General features: G+C 43.0%; 1 protein-coding gene across 2 annotated transcripts in view; it reads left to right on the top strand.

Annotated features, from left to right (window-relative positions):
• Nucleotides 1-19,521, top strand: part of LOC111569875 (desmoplakin) — a 36,439-nt gene extending 16,918 nt beyond the window's left edge. Inside the window, exons 15-24 of one of the 2 annotated variants that reach the window (XM_023272296.3) lie at nucleotides 59-639; nucleotides 737-915; nucleotides 2,129-2,267; nucleotides 2,625-2,818; nucleotides 3,288-3,450; nucleotides 3,570-3,653; nucleotides 3,741-3,848; nucleotides 4,019-4,117; nucleotides 6,028-7,854; nucleotides 8,866-19,521. In XM_023272296.3, coding sequence (XP_023128064.2) covers nucleotides 59-639; nucleotides 737-915; nucleotides 2,129-2,267; nucleotides 2,625-2,818; nucleotides 3,288-3,450; nucleotides 3,570-3,653; nucleotides 3,741-3,848; nucleotides 4,019-4,117; nucleotides 6,028-7,854; nucleotides 8,866-18,744 — 13,253 coding nt within the window. In that variant the 3' untranslated portion in view covers nucleotides 18,745-19,521. The remainder of the gene's footprint in view (nucleotides 1-58; nucleotides 640-736; nucleotides 916-2,128; nucleotides 2,268-2,624; nucleotides 2,819-3,287; nucleotides 3,451-3,569; nucleotides 3,654-3,740; nucleotides 3,849-4,018; nucleotides 4,118-6,027; nucleotides 7,855-8,865) is intronic. The other variant, XM_023272297.3, reaches the window with a different exon arrangement.
• Nucleotides 19,522-20,369: the final 848 nt, after the last annotated feature.

The following is a 20,369-nucleotide window of genomic DNA, read 5'->3' on the forward strand; positions in this document are numbered from 1 at the left end:
TTAGGTCAAGAGAATTTAGATTTAGATTTCTACAACTGCACATCTTGTTTCTCCACAGTTGCACAGCAAGAACAAATAGAAATCCATCAAGTAGTTGAGCAACCACGCCATCAGTTCATTATAATACAGCAACAGCCGCTTCAACAAGATGCCGCCGAAGAAGAGGCCAGGAGGCTTGAAGAAGAAAGACAAAGACTGGAGCTTAAAATAATGGCGGAGAGGAAAGCTGCTGCCGAACAAGAGGCCAGGAGGATAGAAGAAGAAAGACAAAGACTGGAGATTAAAATAATGGCGGAGAGGAAAGCTGCTGCCGAACAAGAGGCCAGGAGGATTGAAGAAGAAAGACGGAGAGTGGAGCTTAAAAAAATTGAGAAGAAAGCGGAAGTGAAGAAAGAGGTGGTGAACAAAGAGCATGTGGTCAAGAAGGAGGTGGTGAAAGTGGTCAGAACAGAGCCGGTGAGGAGAAGGGTGTCCTCTTCCTCTGTCTCCAGTGCCTCCTCATCGTCTCACAGTCTTTCAGAGCTGCACTCGCTCAGACTGAGGCTGGAGGCTGCTGAGAGCATGCTGACTCAGCATCTTCATGTCTGCGTCGGAGAAGATGCCGTGCACGACTGTGGCCTCAAAATCATTCAGTTAGAGGTACACACAAACTCTGAAGTACAAGAAAAACCGACAAGCACATAACATTACAAACATCTCATATCAGACACCAATAGTAACTATTTGTTTCTTTCAGACGGTGCAGCGGGATGTCGATGCGATGCGTGATGAGTACTTAAGTTTGAGGGAGCGCATTTTGAGGGAGCTGGAAGGCATGAATGACTCAGATAAGGCCCAGTTCCTCCGCAGTGAGATTGGAGTGATCAACCAGAGACTGGGCAGCCTGGAATGTAGCTCTTCAGCTTACGTACAGAGGTACATAACATGACCAAACTGCTGTTATTGTGCTTTGTTTATTCAGGAAGTCTCACTGAGAAAAGGACCTTGGTAGCAAGAAAGACCTAAGGTGTAATTACGTATTTTACAACATCACAAAAGTCACTAATATAACTAAAATATCAGTAAGGTCCATAAAAGAACGTTTCTGTAAAATTTAATGACTTAAAACCACTATCAGCTTCTACTATTATTAATTTAGTTGTTGTAGTTAGCTTTGAATTTGACAAAGAATGTAATAGATGCCCTGATCAGCATAAAAATACACATTACCAGTGCTGATTTGGAAAAGATATATTTCGTATGTCCAAAGTAGGGGGGAACCAGGTATTGGTCTTTGTAGGAAACCCTAAAGAATATTTTGGACTTAGAAAACATGACTTAGACTTAGAAGAGTCAAATCCATGAAAAGCCACTCATCATATAAACTTTGTAATCAAACAGTATTGAATACTTTGGAAAGATTCACAAACAGTGCAGCACAATGTTGCTTCTCATGAGGTTGGTAGGTCTAAAACTCAGCTGCTGTCGCTGGAGGATGATTACACCTCCTGGTAGCCCATAATTTGTAGCATATAGAGTTTAAACATACAGTAAAACTTAGTAAGGCAATAGGTATTTAAGTTGCCATCACGGTGCTGAAATGAACAGAAGCAAACACAAGTTTCATTATAAATATATGAAGATGATGCTGTAACCACTGCTGGTTTGAAGCCTTTGATCAAAGCCATCTCTCCAGGAGTTTAAATAAGTGAAAGATACTCTTCCATAGCATGTGTTAACAAGAAAAGCACTCAGAGATTCAGTACTCTGCTGCTCAGTCATTGAATCATTTCTGACGGATGAAATCTTTAAAAAAATTTGTGGTATAGCGGTCGATTTGTAGTCGGATCGCAATCATGTGATCATCAGCAGGCAGATGACGTAGCGTTCACTTGTCATAGTTACAGTGCCGCTATTTTGCAGTGATACAGAAATCTTTAACAAATCCGTGGATACAGACCATGTAAGCCGCCTCACTGCCAAAATCTTATGAGTTGTTCCTTGTGTCATTTCTGACCTTCCCTTTCATCCAATTCCATAAGTACGTTTTTGAGTACTGTTACCACATTCCTTGGCAGAGTAACAACATAATAAATGCATCGCATCTCATCTTTTAAAAATGACTTTCTTCACCTCTTGTCTTTATCAGGCTGCGGGCTCTAAGGGACATGCTGGAGAGTGTGGCACGAGCTGAGGACATTGTTAAAGTTCATGAAGCGAGACTTACCGAAAAAGAGACCACATCCCTTTCTCCTGGGGAAGTGGACGAATATATGTTGACACTGAAGGTATTTTATGAGATGTATTATGCTGTCGGTAAATTTTGTAGAAACATATCAGCAACATATTGATGTTTTTTTAAATTTTAATATCATTTACAACTGTGGGGAAGCATTGCTGCAACGAATCACTTATCAAACTCATTCTAGCCATTTCTACATATCAGTACCAGAATACCAGTGCATATTAGCACAAGGCTCAGTGGTCACACAAAAAATCTGTTATTTGAAGGCCAACAAGTTCCATTCTTTTATTGTTAAATATATAGCATAATATATGCTATACAATGCGCCTATTAAGTTGCTTTTTATTACACAGGAGTTATCACTTTTGACTGGTGTTTTCTATGTGCTGTTGATGTGTAGAATGTCAAAGCAGAGTTGGATCAGAAGAAAGATGTCCTGGCCTCTATGGAGAAAGAGTTGGCCAAGGCCAGCCACTGGAACAGCCAATTGGGAGATCCCTTCCACAGGTGTGACATGATGCTGTCAAAATACACTGAGCAGGTGGGCGTGCTGTCAGACCGCTGGAGAAGAATCCAGGGACAGATTGACACCAGGTATGTCTCTCTTCTATATCCTTTTTTATAACAAAGACCAAAGTCAGAGTTTGCCTATAGCTGACTTAAACACCAACTTGAATACCTGATGCTAGCATTAGTCTGAGCTCTGGCAGCATTGTGTATTTTGTCCACTTCATGGTTGCCAATTTAATAATTCACACCATATCAAAAACTATGAGGCTATCACTTCAAATGTGAATCTAGAGCCTGTTTTACAAAAGCAGTTTGCAAACACAGATCTTACGAAATCAAACATTTGAAAATCAAGTTGACAGAAAAATGAATGACTGATAAAAACAAAACTAATTGAAAGATGAGTCCTTAATGAATATAAGCATTTGTTACTGACCAAGACATTGGCAGCCATTTACCAGGCTGCACTGGATAGAAGCCTTGTTTTAAAGACAAGTCATTGAGAGATATGGTGTTCTCTTTTGTATTCTTTTTCTTTCTTTCTCTTGCTCAGACTCCAGGATCTGAAGATGTATGTGCCTCAGCTGCAGCACTACAAGCAAACCAGCACCTCCCTTTTTGACTGGATTGATGCCACAACGAAAAAACAGAACGCCCTACAGGCCACCAAGATAGAGAATATCCAAGCACTTAAAGACCACATTACCAACCAGAAGGTCTTCTGTTCAGCACGTCATTGCTATTCATGAGCTTGTTTACTGCACTGACTTGGTTGTACGTCCATGCCTGTTTAATCATTAGATGTCTGACTTCTATGTTTGGTTGCTTTCTCAAGGCTCTGAACACAGAAATCAAAGCAAAGAGGGAGACAGTAGAGAGGGTGCTGAAGGACAATGAGGCCTGTGTGAACACTATTAAGGCAAGTAGGCCACAGTACTATATAATCGACTTCAAATTCATAAAGTAAATTAAATTTCTGATTTCCTGGCTGTTTTCTTTTTTACAGGACTATGAAACGGACCTCTCCTCTTACACATCTGGTTTAGAAACTTTGCTCAATGTCCCCATTAAGAGGACAATGCTGAAGTCTCCTTCAATGGATCTAAATCAGGAGGTACTGAAACCAAAAGTCTCATTAAAAAAAATTTTGAATTGTAACTTTGGGCATTTTGTGACCCTCCAGCAACTTTAATATCTGTAGGTTAAAGGAGGTTATTGTTCCATAAACTTCCTCCTAAATAGTGTAGTTATGAGACATTGTATCTAAATTTGTCTTTGTTTCAGGCTATACAACTGCAGACTCGTTACATGGAATTGCTTACAATGTCTGGTGACTACCACAAATTCCTGGGCGAGTCGCTCAAAAACATGGAGGAGCTCAAGGTACCAATCTTTTGTACTTAATTTTTGTGCTCTCTATATATTTGTTTGTGCTGTATCTTATTGTATGTGTATTAAATTTTTGCTTTCTATGTTGGATTTAAACTTATATCAGCACCCCACCCAGAGACTTTGAACAAATTGTGCAGTTTCTGGACGTTTTTTCCTGCTGCCACCTTTTTACTCACCGTGGACTCATTTTTCCCAGAAATATAAAGTCCTGTAGCTCTATCGAAACAGCACAACAATGTATAGAAGTAGGGAGAACTCAAAAATGTCTTTTGTGCATTGTTACAAAGCTATATCACCATGAATCAAAAAGAAAAGTTTCATTTGATGAATGATTTATTTCACAAAAATGAGAAAATACCTGGAATCAACACATTTAACAGCTGCGTAAATCCCCAAAGGTGTTATCTATACAGAAAAAAGTGGTTGCTCGACATGCTATAAATACTTTATTGTTTGTATTTTTACAACCCCTACAAGTGTTTTTCACATTACTCTGCACATCAACTCCAGACAGATGTTTCACTGTTCTGAATGTAAGCCACGTTTTAACCCTCTGAACCCCAAGTAGTTTCTGGGCATTTTTTTACTCCTGTCACAGTTCTACCTATTTTTTGATGTAATATGAAGACTTGCACCTCTATGGAAACAACACAACCATGTGTAGTAGTCGAAAAGATGTGACTGATCAACCTCTGACCAATGGACATATGACAGAAATTTTTTTAAAATCCAGTGAACTGCAGTCTGTGTTTACACAGAACAGAACAGAGACAGTATGAGAGATTTAGAGGGCTGGGGTTAATCAAATAAAATGTAATTGATCAAGAAAATAAATGCAGCATGGCTTAAAAACAGTGTGCAGTGGGGCAACATATCAGCTTGTTGTTGGAAGATGCATTTAGAATCATCAAATAATTTTCTAGAGGTTATCTGCAGAGCAGTGTGAGGTTGTAGAGCCACCATTTTCCCCCCATTTCTGTTAACACCTGTAGGGGCTTGGGAAAATATTCTACTTGATGATTCCAGTTTTTTCAGTTTTTGTAAAATGAATCATCAGAAAAATTATCTATTCATTATCTACCCCACTTAATCCTCATTAGGGTCACGGGGGGCTGGAGTCTATCCCAGCTGATTTGGGGTGAAGGCAGAGGACACCCTGGACAGGTCACCTGTCTATCACAGAGCTACATATAGAGACAAACAGTCACACTCACATTCACACCTATGGACTATTTAGAATCACCAATTAATGTCAGCATGTTTTTGGACTGTGGGAGGAAGCTGGAGAACCTGGTGAAAACCCATGCATGCACAGGGAGAACATGCAAACTCCATGCAGAAAGATCCCAGGTCCTGGCCGGGACATGAACCAGGGATCTTCTAGCTGTGAGGTGACAGTGCTAACCACCATGCAGCCCCCAAAGAATTTTTTTAAGTGATTTATGGCATTATAAATGTATTAAATTGCATTACATATATTTCTAAGTTCTCTCTATTTGTACTTTCTCTTTGTTTTACTGCTTTCACAGAGCTGCAGGAATTTATGTTTCAGTAAAAAATGAGTTCACAGTAAGTAAAAATGTGACAGCAGCAAAAAACACCCAGAAACCTCGGAGTTCAGAGGGTAAAGTTACACTAAGTGAAGTTAATGTAACATTAACGAACATTGTTATCTTAACTGTGTAAAGAAATGACGGTACATGCTCACACTACCAAATTCTTAAGCACACTTCAGCCTTTTTTAGTTCATTCTTTTGTTTTAGGGCCTGTACCTTTACAGTTTTGGTTGACCACTCATTATCCTCATTTCCAGCTGCAGTCTGCCCAAATAAACTCATTCAAATCAGTCATCAAAATGTACCTGATTCTCTGTAGTCATCTTTGCTCTGTCTTGCTTCCAGATTCGTAACACCCGGATTGACCTGTTAGAAGAAGAACTTCGCCTCCTTAGGGAGGATATCCAAGACTGCAACGGCAGAAACAAATCACTGGAAGACACGGTTGCTCGTTACCAGCTGGAGCTGTCTCAGTCACAGGAACAGCTGTTGTCCGTGGAGGAGGTGAAGCGAAATACGGCCCTCCAGTGCAATGCCACCAAAGAGAGCCTTGACAGTACTCAAAGCCAGCTGACAGAGCTCAGTGATCAGGTAACACGTCTTACATACTTGCTGGATGAAGAAAAGAGGAAGAGGAAGCTAGCAGAGGAGCGCTATAATCAGCAGCAGGAGGAATATGAATCGGTGTTGAGGAAGAGACAGAATGAGCTGGAGACAGTCAGCTGGTCCAAGATGGACGTTGAGAAGAGTGTGGCAAATAAGGATCACGAGATTGAAAACCTGCGGCGGCAGCTGGATGCTGAAACAGCAAGGGTCAAGGAGCTACAGACGGATATATCAAAGGTAAGAAGCCAGTGCAATGTGGAGATCAATAATTTAAAACTCAGCTATGAATCCCAGATCCACGCCAGTTGCACAGACATCCAGAGGCTGGCAGCCCAGAGGGACGAGGATGCCGCTGAGCTCCAGATGCAGTATGACAGAATGGAGGGAGAGAGAAGGAGTCTGGAGGAGGAGGTCAGGAGGCTTAGGATGTCTGTTAACCAGGCTGAGGAGCAAAGGATGAGAACGGAGGAGGAAGCTCAGAGTCAGCGAGCTGTGATCATAGAAGAAGGGCGAAGGAGGAGAGAACTAGAAAGTCAGGTGGAGTTGCTGATGAGTCAGAGGGATGAGGAAAACAGCGAGTATCGAGAGGAGCTGGCTGAGCTCATGAAGGCTCTGCAGGACAAGAGTGACCAGTTGGCTTATGTCACACACAGTCTGGATGAGGAGAACCGAAGGAGAAAAACCATAGAAGAAGGACAGGCTGTACTTGAACAAACTGTGACCCAGCTGCAGGTAAAGCTAACAAGCTCATCGGTGGCTACAACCCAGCTGAGGGAGTATGATGAGGAACTTCAGAAGATGCGTTTGGAACTTGAGAGAGAGAGCAAAGAGCGAAGCAGAGTGGAACAAAATATAAGCAGGTTAAATTCGCGCATCAAGGACCTGCAGGCTGTGAGAGATGGGCTGGAAAGCCAGATGGAGAATTTGAGAATAGCTAACCAAGAAGAAGTGGCCAGAAGAAGGCAGGTTGAAGCAGAGCTTGAAAAGACCACTATTACCATGACAGAGTATGCCACTACCATCACTGCACTACGCAAGAGCCAAGAACAAGCTAGCACATCAGGAAAGAGAGGTGAAGAAGAGCGTCTCAGGTTACAGGAAGAGTTAGAAAGAAGCTTGAGAGAAAACAAGACCTCTGCAGAGCACATGACACAGCTGAACACTGAGCTGAAAGCCCTGCAGCAACAATTGCTCCAGGAGCAGGCCCGACTCAAAGAAGCAAAACTTAGGAATGATGGTCTTTACAGAACAATAGAGGAGAAAAGTAAGGCACTGAATGAAAACACTGTTCAGCTTGAAAGCCTTAAGGAGATGACAGAGACCCAGACCAAAGAGAGGCTGAGGCTGGAGGAGGAATTAAGGGCAGCACATCATGATAAAGAGGAACTCTTGAGATCCAAACAAGGAATGGATGATGAGCTCTCCTCACAGATTACTGCCTTGGACCTGCAGCTGCAGGCCAGTGAGCGTAGCAATAAAGACTATCACAGCCTGGTCTCAGAGCTCTCTTCAGAGCGGGAGAAACTCAAGCTGGAGACTGAGAACATGCAAACACAGGCCACCGAGGTACATCGGCGTTTGACACTTACTTCTGGACTACTCTCGTCTTTCCAAATCAGTCCTAACTTGGAACATTCAAGTAGCTACCGCTGTCCACTCTCTGTAGCTGAACCTTTGCTTGCATGCTGGAACAACTATTGATTCCCTGTGGATGTATCGCACTCGGTAGTCTGATCTGAATGCATGCATGCGTATGTGTTTGAATAAGCTTGCATGTCAATTACTTGCATGCAAACGTAACCTGTGCCTCTCTGCCTTCCAGCCTCCTCAATCCATTGTATCCCTGTCCCCAGTGTGCAAAAATGTGCAGTCTGCATGCTTTTTTGAATTTACTTCTTTCACCCAGAATTTTCAACTCCGCCAATTACATCACTCCTGCCGGTTCACTGGTATCATATAATTTGATTGTTGTTCATTGTGCTGTACCTACGTTATAGTCTTTGGGATAGATTTTGCAAATTTATGAAACAGCACTTATATACACTTAAAATCTAAACAATTTGTCAAACTACTTGAGGGACCCCTTCCTTCAATTTGAAATTATGTAATCAAAAGTCTCCCCATCTATTGGTTTTACATATCAGTGCTGTTTTGCAAATGTGCAATATATAGACTTAATCTATGACAATCTAAACAAAATCCTGGTTAAAATACCTAATTTGTTGGTTTGTGTGTGTAGCTGGAGTTGCTATGAACAATGTAGTGTTGATATAGTTTTTGTCTGCAGGATTGGGAAGGTTGATCTCACAACAGAAAATGATAGCTTTTAGACATGTTGAAGCATGTGTTTCTACTGAATAACTGCCTTTAAAATGTGAGCACTGTAAAAATGGTACCTATGTACTTTTACTTCCCAATCTTGTAAGACCTCTAGCAAGATTGATTATTTACTGTAATGTAATATGCACTTAAAGTAGTGTTTTTTTCTTCGATACTGTAAATGAACTAGTGTGTTTCTGAGTTGACTAACTTTTTCTCTTTGTTCTTTTTCTGCTTTTTCACTTTATTTTTCTGCAGACAAGAGCCATGATGCAGTCCTTTCAGTCCCAGTACAATGATGTTGTAAAGGAGAGAGATGCTGAGCTTCGCAATAAGCAACGTCTACAGGAGGAGAATGAGAGGGTGAAGAGGGACTTAAGTTACTGGAAGGACCAATGTGATAGCAAACAGGGAATGATTAGGCAATATGACACAGACAAGGAGATTTTGGAAAGGGAAAAGAAATCTTTAAAAAGTGAGATTGAGCGGTTGATGAGGGAACTCAAGGATCTTGATGAAACAAATAAAAGTAGGTTGTCAGCCATCCAGACAGAAATGAAAGAGGTCAGTGTCAGACAAACTAAGGAGACTGAGCTGAAGACAACTAGAGCACCACCAACCTTGGAAACTTCCACTGCAATTTTTGATGGAGTTCGCAAACCAGTCACGGCAAACCAGTTGCTTGACTGTGGTGTTTTGGATAAATCGACATTTAACCAGCTAATGAAGGGACATAAGACTGTCCCTGAAGTATCTGTTGACAAAAAAGTCAATCTAAAAGGGACAGGACCAATAGCTGGGGTGGTAATTGAAAGTCCGAAAAGCCCAGGGTCCAGGATGAGACCACTTTGCAAAATGACTTTCACAGAAGCTAAGAAAGACAATCTCCTCCCACAAGACAGTGTTGACTTGCTACTGGATGCTCAAGCTGCTACAGGCCATATTATTGACCCTAGAACTAATCAGAAGTTGACAGTTGAAGAAGCATGTAATCAAGGTGTGGTTGATGATGAGGACAGAGAAAGGTTGCTTTCTGCAGAAGCTGCAGCTGTAGGATTTGGTGGACCTGGCATAAGCAAACCTCTTTCAGTATTTCAGGCCATGAAGAAGGGGCTGATCGACAAGACCACAACACTTCGTCTGTTACAAGCCCAGGAGGCTACGGGAGGCATTCTGGATCCCTTAAACAGTGTGTTCCTTCCCAAGGACACAGCCATTGCCCGTGATCTAATTGATGATACCATATGTCATGCTTTGAGTAAGAGGCCCGAGCTATACCTGGATCCAGAAAATGAGGAGGGTGTAACCTACAGTGCAATGAAGAGGAGATGCAGAGTAGATCCAGACACAGGCCTCTTGCTTCTTCCCATTCCTGAGAAGGTGGACCCCTCAAAACTTGTTTTTGATGGTGTTCGTAAACCTGTTACAGCCAACCAGCTGTTTGATTGTGGTGTCTTGGACAAGCCAACATTTAAAGATCTTGAAAAGGGCAAGAAAACTGTCCCAGAGGTGTCTGAGGATAAAAAGGTCAATCTGAAGGGCACTGGACCAATTGCTGGGGTTGTTGTTGGGAGTAAAGGCAAAATGTCTTTCACACAAGCCAAGAAACAAATGCTCCTGTCTGATGATAGTGCAGATTTGCTATTAGAAGCCCAAGCTGCTACAGGTCACATCATTGACCCCAAAACCAATCAGAAGCTGACTGTGGAGGAGGCTTGTGCCAAGGGAGTGGTGGATATTAGAGATGAAGACAAATTATTGGCAGCAGAGGCTGCTGCTATTGGCTATAAGGATCCTAATGTAGTGAAGCCTCTGTCAGTGTTTGAGGCCATGAAGAAGGGACTGATTGAAAAGGAGACTGCATTACGCCTTCTGCAGGCCCAGGTGTCATCGGGAGGCATTCTAGATCCCAATCTCAGTGTGTTCCTACCTAAGGACACAGCTATCAAGCGCAAAATTTTTGATGAAAACCTCCATAATGCTCTAAGCCAGACTCCAGAATGTTACCTTGACCCTGAAACGGAGCATGAAGCCAGTTATGAGGCTTTGAAGAAACAATGTAAAATAGAACCTCACACAGGTCTGCTGCTTCTGCCAATCACTGAGAAGCTAGATCCTTCCAAATTGATATTTGATGGTGTTCGTAAGCCAGTAACAGCACAACAATTGCTTGATTGTGGAGTCTTGGACAAGCCAACAGTTACCCAGCTAATGAAGGGGGAGAAAACTGTTCCAGAAGTGTCAGAGGAGAAAAAGATATTTCTAAAAGGGACAGGATCAATTGCTGGTGTAGCAGCTGGACCATCAGGGAAGGTGTCTTTCTCAGAAGCTAAGAAAAAGATGCTCATACCACCAGATAGTGCAGATTTGCTATTGGAAGCTCAGGCTGCCACAGGTCACATAATTGATCCCACATCCAATCAGAAGCTGACAGTAGATGAAGCATGCGTGAGAGGAGTGGTGGACAACAAGGATCGAGATAAGCTCTTGGCAGCAGAACGTGCTGCTGTGGGCTACCGGGATCCGAACACAGCTAAACCTCTTTCAGTGTTTGAGGCAATGAAGAAGGGAATGATCGATAGGAACACTGGGGTACGCCTGCTGCAGGCCCAGGAGCTTGCAGGAGGAATTCTAGATCCCAACCTCAGTGTGTTCCTTCCTAAAGACACAGCTATAAAGCGCAACCTTCTGGATGAAGACCTTTGTCATGCACTAAACCAGGATCCTCAGTGTTACCTCAACCCAGACACAGAGCGAAATGCCAGTTATGGGGCTTTAAAGAAAAGATGCAAAACAGAGTCTCATACAGGTCTGATGCTTCTGCCAATCACTGAGAGAAAAGATCCTTCAAAACTTATGTTTGATGGCGTTCGCAAGCCAGTCTCTGCACAACAGTTGTTTGAATGTGGGGTCCTTGACAAGCCAACATTTAACCAACTAACTAAAGGAGAGAAAACTGTCCCAGAGGTGTCTGAGGATAAAAAGGTCAGTCTGAAGGGGACTGGCCCCATTGCTGGAATTGTAGCTGGACGTCAAGGTAAAATGTCATTGTCAGAAGCCAAGAAACAGAATCTCCTACCAGAGGATGGTGCAGATTTGCTACTGGAAGCCCAGGCTGCTACAGGTCATATAATTGACCCAAAAACTGATGAAAAGCTGACAGTAAAGGAAGCATGTGCCCGAGGAGTGGTGGACATTAGAGATCAAGACAAATTATTGGCAGCAGAGGCTGCTGCTATTGGCTATAAGGATCCTAGTGCAGCCAAGCCTCTGTCAGTGTTTGAGGCCATGAAGAAGGGACTGATTGAAAAGGAGACTGCATTGCGCCTTCTGCAGGCCCAAGTGTCATCAGGAGGCATTCTAGATCCCAATCTCAGTGTGTTCCTACCTAAAGACACAGCTATTAAGCGCAACCTTTTAGATGAAAACCTCAGTCGTGCTCTCAACCAGAGTCCTGAGTGTTACCTTGACCCTGAAACGGAGCACAATGCCAGCTATGAGGCTTTGAAGAAAAGATGCAAGACAGAACCTCACACAGGTCTGCTACTTCTGCCAATCACTGAGAAGCTAGATCCTTCCAAATTGATATTTGATGGTGTTCGTAAGCCAGTAACAGCACAGCAATTGCTTGATTGTGGAGTCCTGGACAAACCGACATTTATGCAACTAATGAAGGGGGAGAAAACTGTTCCAGAAGTGTCAGAGGATAAAAAGATATTTCTAAAAGGGACAGGATCAATTGCTGGTGTGGCAGCTGGTCCTTTAGGGAAGATGTCTTTTTCAGATGGCAAGAAAAAAATGCTCATGCCTCCAAATAGTGCAGATTTGCTATTGGAAGCTCAGGCTGCCACAGGTCACATAATTGATCCCACATCCAATCAGAAGCTGACAGTAGATGAAGCATGTGCAAGAGGAGTGGTGGACAAAAAGGATCGAGATAAACTCTTGGCAGCAGAACGTGCTGCTGTGGGCTACCAGGATCCGAACACAGCTAAACCTCTTTCAGTGTTTGAGGCAATGAAGAAGGGAATGATCGATAGGAACACTGGAATACGCCTGCTGCAGGCCCAGGAGCTTGCAGGAGGAATTCTAGATCCCAACCTCAGTGTGTTCCTTCCTAAAGACACAGCTATAAAGCGCAACCTTCTGGATGAAGACCTTTGTCGTGCACTAAACAAGGATCCTCAATGTTACCTCGACCCAGACACAGAGCGAGATGTCAGTTATGGGGCTTTAAAGAAAAGATGCAAAACAGAGTCTCATACAGGTCTGATGCTTCTGCCAATCACTGAGAGAAAAGACCCTTCGGAACTGATGTTTGATGGTGTTCGCAAGCCAGTCTCTGCACAACAGTTGTTTGAATGTGGGGTCCTTGACAAGCCAACATTTAACCAACTAACAAAAGGAGAGAAAACTGTCCCAGAGGTGTCTGAGGATAAAAAGGTCAATCTGAAGGGGACTGGCCCCATTTCTGGAATTGTAGCTGGACATCAAGGTAAAATGTCATTGTCAGAAGCCAAGAAACAAATGCTCCTGTCTGATGATAGTGCAGATTTGTTACTGGAAGCCCAGGCTGCTACAGGTCACATCATTGACCCAAAAACTGATGAAAAGCTGACAGTAAAGGAAGCATGTGCCAAAGGAGTGGTGGACATTAGAGATCAAGACAAATTATTGGCAGCAGAGGCTGCTGCTATTGGCTATAAGGATCCTAGTGCAGCCAAGCCTCTGTCAGTGTTTGAGGCCATGAAGAAGGGACTGATTGAAAAGGAGACTGCAGTACGCCTTCTGCAGGCCCAGGTGACATCAGGAGGCATTCTAGATCCCGATGTCAGTGTGTTCCTACCTAAAGACACAGCTATCAAGCGCAATCTATTGGATGAAAGCCTCAGTCATGCTCTAAACCAGAGTCCTGCGTGTTACCTCGACCCAGAAACTGAATGCAATGCCAGCTATGAGGCTTTGAAGAAAAAATGTAAGACAGAACCTCACACAGGTCTGCTACTCTTCCCAGTCACAGAGCAGCTAGATCCTTCCAAATTGATATTTGATGGTGTTCGTAAGCCAGTAACAGCACAGCAATTGCTTGATTGTGGAGTCCTGGACAAACCAACAGTTACCCAGCTAATGAAGGGGGAGAAAACTATTCCAGAGGTGTCAGAGGATAAGAAGAAATTTCTAAAAGGGACAGGATCAATTGCTGGTGTGGCAGCTGGACCATCAGGAAAGATGTCTTTATCTGAGGCTAAGAAAAAGATGCTCATGCCTCCAAATAGTGCAGATTTGCTATTGGAAGCTCAGGCTGCCACAGGTCACATAATTGATCCCACATCCAATCAGAAGCTGACAGTAGATGAAGCATGTGTGAGAGGAGTGGTGGACAAAAAGGATCGAGATAAACTCTTGGCAGCAGAACGTGCTGCTGTGGGCTACCGGGATCCGAACACAGCTAAACCTCTTTCAGTGTTTGAGGCAATGAAGAAGGGAATGATCGATAGGAACACTGGAGTACGCCTGCTGCAGGCCCAGGAGCTTGCAGGAGGAATTCTAGATCCCAACCTCAGTGTGTTCCTTCCTAAAGACACAGCTATAAAGCGCAACCTTCTGGATGAAGACCTTTGTCGTGCACTAAACAAGGATCCTCAATGTTACCTCGACCCAGACACAGAGCAAGATGCCAGTTATGGGGCTTTAAAGAAAAGATGCAAAACAGAGCCTCGCACTGGCCTGATACTTCTGCCAATCACTGAGAGAAAAGATCCTTCAAAACTTATGTTTGATGGTGTTTGCAAGCCAGTCTCCGCACAGCAGTTGTTTGATTGTGGGCTCCTTGACAAGCTAACCTTTAACCAGTTAGTAAAAGGAGAGAAAACTGTCCCAATAGTCTCCATGGAAAAAAAGGCTTTTCTGAAGGGAACTGGCCCCATTGATGGAATTGTGGCTGGACGTCAAGGTAAAATGTCATTGTCAGAAGCCAAGAAACAGAGTCTCCTACCAGTGGATAGTGCAGATTTATTGCTGGAAGCCCAGGCTGCTACAGGTCATATCACTGACCCTAAAACTGGTCAGAAGCTGACAGTAGAAGAAGCATGTGCCAAAGGAGTGGTGGATAGGAGAGACCGAGACAGATTATTGGCAGCACAGGCTGCTGCTATTGGCTATAAGGATCCTAGTGCAGCCAAGCCTCTGTCAGTGTTTGAGGCCATGAAGAAGGGACTGATTGAAAAGGAGACTGCATTGCGCCTTCTGCAGGCCCAGGTGACATCAGGAGGCATTCTAGATCCCAATCTCAGTGTGTTCCTACCTAAAGACACAGCTATTAAGTGGAATCTACTAGATGAAAGCCTCAGTCATGCTCTAAACCAGAGTCCTGCGTGTTACCTCGACCCAGAAACTAAATGCAATGCCAGCTATGAGGCTTTGAAGAAAAAATGTAAGACAGAACCTCACACAGGTCTGCTACTCTTCCCAGTCACAGAGCAGCTAGATCCTTCCAAATTGATATTTTATGGTGTTCGTAAGCCAGTAACAGCACAGCAACTGCTTGATTGTGGAGTCCTGGACAAACCAACAGTTACCCAGCTAATGAAGGAGGAGAAAACTATTCCAGAAGTGTCAGAGGATAAAAAAGTATATCTAAAAGGGACAGGATCAATTGCTGGTGTGGTAGCAGGTCCTTTAGGGAAGATGTCTTTTTCAGAAGCTAAGAAAAAGATGCTCATGCCACCAGACAGTGCAGATTTGCTATTAGAAGCTCAGGCTGCCACAGGTCACATAATTGATCCCACATCCAATCAGAAGCTGACAGTAGAGGAAGCATGTGTAAGAGGAGTGGTGGAAAACAAGGATCGAGACAAACTCTTGGCAGCAGAACGTGCTGCTGTGGGCTACCGGGATCTGAACACAGCTAAACCTCTTTCAGTGTTTGAGGCAATGAAGAAGGGAATGATCGATAGGAACACTGGGGTACGCCTGCTGCAGGCCCAGGAGCTTGCAGGAGGAATTCTAGATCCCAACCTCAGTGTGTTCCTTCCTAAAGACACAGCTATAAAGCGCAACCTTTTGGATGAAAACCTTTGTCATGAACTAAACAAGGATCCTCAATGTTACCTTGACCCAGACACAGAGCGTGATATCAGTTATGGGGCTTTGAAGAAAAGATGCAAAACAGAGTCTCGCACAGGCCAGATACTTCTGCCAATCACTGAGAGAAAAGACCCTACAAAACTGATGTTTGATGGCGTTCGCAAACCAGTCTCCGCACAGCAGTTGCTTGAATGTGGGATCCTTGACAAGCTAACCTTTAACCAGTTAGTGAAGGGAGAGAAAACCATCCCAGAGGTGTCTTTGGATAAAAAGGTCTTTCTAAAGGGGACAGGGTCAGTTGCTGGTGTTGCAGCTGGACCTTTACGGAAAATGTCCTTTACTGAGGCAAAAAAACAGAAAATCCTGACACCTGCCAGTGCCGACATGCTATTAGATGCTCAGGCAGCCACAGGTCACATCATAGACCCCAGAACTAATCAGAAACTGACAGTAAAAGAAGCATGTGCCCGAGGAGTGGTGAACAAGGAGGATGAATCCAAGTTGTTTGCAGCTGAAGCCGCTGCTATAGGTTACAGAGAACCACATAGTGCCAAGCTTCTCTCAGCTGGCCAGGCCATGAAGAAAGGATTAATAGACAAAGACACAGCTCTACGTGTACTTCAGGCTCAAGAGTGTGTAGGGGGTATTTTGGACCCTAGCATTAGTGTCTTCCTACCCAAAGACATTGCTAAGGAAAGGGATCTTATAGATGAGAACCTATCCCATGCTTTGAATCAGTCTCCAGAGTGTTATCTGGACCCAGACACCCAACAAACAACTACATATGTATCTCTGAAGAAAAAATGTAAAGTTGATCCAAGCACAGGTCTTTTGCTTTTCCCTGAACCTAAAAAACCAGTAACTGTTAAGGGGATTAGGGACCAGGTCTCAGTCATAGATCTGGTGGATGCAAACCTGCTGAAACAATCTGATGTGGACCAATTGAGAGAAGGTAGACTAACAAGCCAAGACATTGAAGACCGCCTGAGGTCCTACCTGGGAGGTTCCACCTGCATAGCAGGAGTCTATGATGAGGCCAGTGATAGGGTGCTGCCAATCTATCAAGCAATGAAAGAAGAACTATTGCCACGTGGAACCACTGTACAACTGCTTGAGGCCCAGGCTGCTTCAGGTTTTATAGTTGATCCTGTCAACAACCTCCATCTGACTGTTAGTGATGCCTACAATAGAGGACTGTTTGGACCAGAGTTTAAGGACAAACTTCTAGCAGCAGAAATGGCTGTGACTGGTTACAAACTGCCTGGTACAGACAGTATTCTTTCCCTCTTTCAGGCAATAGAGAGCGGTCTAGTGAAGAGAGGTCAGGGGCTCTGTCTGCTTCAAGCCCAACTTGCCAGTGGAGGTATCATTGATCCTATTCACGGCCATCGTATTGACACAAACATAGCGCACAAGAGAGGCTATTTTGATGATGAAATGAGCAACATCCTAGCTAATGAAAAAGGTTTCTTTGACCCTAACACAGAGGAAAACCTAACCTATTTGGAGCTTAAGAAATGCTGTAAAACAGACAAGAAGACCGGCCTTATCCTTTTGCCTATCAATGAAAAGACAAAGCAACGATCAGTACAGAAAAATACCCGAGGACAAAGGAGAGTGGTAATTGTGGACCCGGAGACTAATGAAGACATGACAGTACGTGAAGCTTTTGACAAAGGGTATATTGACTATTTAACCTTCATTGAGCTGTCCAAACAGGAGTGTGAGTGGGAAGAGGTCACTAGCACTGATCCAGATGGTTCCTCACGATGTGTTATCATTGACAGGAAAACTGGAAGAGAATATAACGTTACTGAGCTGCTTAAAAAACAAGTAATCAGTCAATCAGTTTTCCAGCAGTACTGTTCACAAATGATCACTCTTACTCAGTTTGCAGATTTCATCACCAGTAAGACTGAACATGGATCACCCTCATTATCATCATCATCACTTACATCATCAACAACTTCAAGACCATCAGCTGCCTCAGGTACTTCTTCAGTAACATCAACATTAACTTCAAGACCATCAACATCTTTAGGTACATCTTCAGTGACATCATCAGCTTTAAGAACATCTGAAGCCTCAGTTCCGTCATCACTGAAATCATCATCATCAGTTATGTCAAGACCATTATCACCTACCCTTGCTAAGATGACCACAACAAAAACTACCATTATCACAGAAAGAGGCTCCACAATCAGCAGAGGTGTTCGAGACTCACCTGACTCCTTCAAGCATATATCCAGCATATCTGTCCAATTGGAAACTCCTGATGAAATAGTGGGTGAACAGGAACCAGTGGGTGCCATTTTTGACACAGACAATGTGGAAAAGATATCTGTCACAGAGGCTTTAAATCGTGATTTAGTGGATTCCATAACTGCCCAAAGACTTCTTGAGGCACAAGCCTGCACTGGAGGAATTGTCAATCCTGCAAATGGACAGAGGCTCAGTATCCAGGAGGCCTCGCGTATGGGCCTAATAGATGATGACATGGCCACTAAGCTTAAGCCTGCCCAGAAAGCTTTTATTGGCTTTGAAGATGTAAAAACAAAGAAGAAGATGTCTGCTGCTCAGGCTTTGAAGGAGAGGTGGCTGCCATATGAGGCAGGACAGAGATTCATGGAGTTTCAAGTTGCAACAGGAGGGCTTTATGATCCAGAAGTGGGTTGCAGAAGAACCATAGAAGATGCTCTGAAAATGGGCTGGCTAGATGGAAGAACAGCCCAGAAACTCCAAGATATGAAACACCACGCAAAGATCCTAACATGCCCTAAGAGTAAACTTAATATATCATACAAAGATGCATTGGATAACTGCCTGGTGGAAGAAAGCACTGGGGTGAAAATACTCCAGGCCTCATCTGTGTCTTCCAGGGGAATCAGCAGTCCATACAATGTTGCATCTGCCCCAGGATCCACCACAGGCTCCAGGAGTGGCTCACGACGAAGCTCCCGCAGGGCCAGTTTGGACCTAGGCTCCCCAACCTCCTCATCAACTCGTCGCTACAATCCTACCAGTGTCACCTCCTTCCCCTTCCTTAAATAAAACAAAAATAAGACAAGGTCCTGCACATGCATACTTGCAAACAAATCACAATTTGTCAGAATATTTTCAATGTTCAAAAAAGAATTGTGGAAAACGTGTGTTGTCTGTGCAGAGTAACATTTTAAATTCTTGCATAATTCTAGATTTAAGGCTTTGCTATTGCTGTGCTTAACCCTTTGATGGGCAGAGTGCATCGGGAGACAGCCATTTTCCATTGGATTTGGGTCACTTTTGACCCATGTTGCGCATCAAAGGGTTAAAAATGCCGTAGTTCATAGTAATGAACACTAGCAAGATATTTTTTTGGAAATGGACAAAAATATTAATGGCGGGCATGTTAAAATGTTTGGATTCAAGAACAAGTTTATGTTAATATAACAGTTGGTATCCCTAAATGGGCTTAGAAATAATAATAATAATAATAATAATAAATTTCATTTATAAAGCGCTTTTCCAAAAACTCAAAGACGCTGGAAATGATTACCATATTATTTGTTTGCATACACATACTTCATTTTTATTTTTTTTTTAAATGTGCTTTCTTCATGCTGTTAATTGTTGACATAATGGTATTGCATTTACAAATATCTGACATTTAAAATATGTCCCCTACTTGTTTTTTGTAGGGAGGAATGCTAAGTTGGGTTGCATATATTGTTTTTACTGCTGTTTTTCCCCCTCCCAATCAGCTAGGCATTGGTTTGTTGCTGTTCAGTAGTTCTGGTTTTGTACCAATTTCTCACTATCTCAAAATAAAATCTGAGTCTTTTGCTCATATATATTTGTGACTGTTCTAATTTGTGCTCATGCAGAATCCAAACAGTTTTTCTAGCTTCATGTAAAATATCTAAAATATCAGTTATTGCTCAGCTTGTATTAATTATTAAATATCACACTTACTGACTTACATTAGGTTTCATCAAGAGAATACTAGCTTTTGACGTGTAGACTTTGTAAGCCGCAGCTTGTGTAATGGCTGCATTGTGGAAATCTGTAGGGTGTAACCAGTAAATTACTGTTATTTGTAGGCAAATTACAGATCATAATAAAGCCAGTTATGAAAGTTGTTTTAGCACTTTCCCTAGAATATAGACATCCTTCTATTTTACTGGGGTACATGAGTTTTAACTGTGAATAAGTTTATTTTACAAAACCTATAAGGAAATTGACCAAAAAAAAAAATCATAGCCCAAAAATAGTGGAAGTCAAAGAAGACAGAGACAGCTGACCGACCCCACAGCATTATTATATAGTAGAACCACACCAGGTGAACTGAACCCCTTTCACCCCTTGGGTAAAGCCAAACTCCGCCCAACACGCTCCTCAAGGGGTAAGTCTAGTATAGCTCCCCCTAATCCTTGACACTGACACTCCACTCATAGCACAGGTTCCTCCAGGCAATCCATATTCAAATATGGGTAACCTGGGTGCCAAAGGAAGTCCTTAAAGAGTACAGCTGGAGAAAAAGATTACACTGTGCATAAGCAGCAACAAGGTGCAAAACAAACCAAGTGGAACAGTAGAGAACATAAATCATGTGTCACAGGGCCAACTTCCAGTCTCCACAATACTCAAAACAATACATTAGGTCAGTGTCTGCATCAAGAGCCAATCTCCATGACACC

The sequence above is a fragment of the Amphiprion ocellaris genome, chromosome 2 (genome assembly GCF_022539595.1).
Source record: "Amphiprion ocellaris isolate individual 3 ecotype Okinawa chromosome 2, ASM2253959v1, whole genome shotgun sequence".
NCBI classification, from domain to species: Eukaryota; Metazoa; Chordata; class Actinopteri; family Pomacentridae; genus Amphiprion; species Amphiprion ocellaris.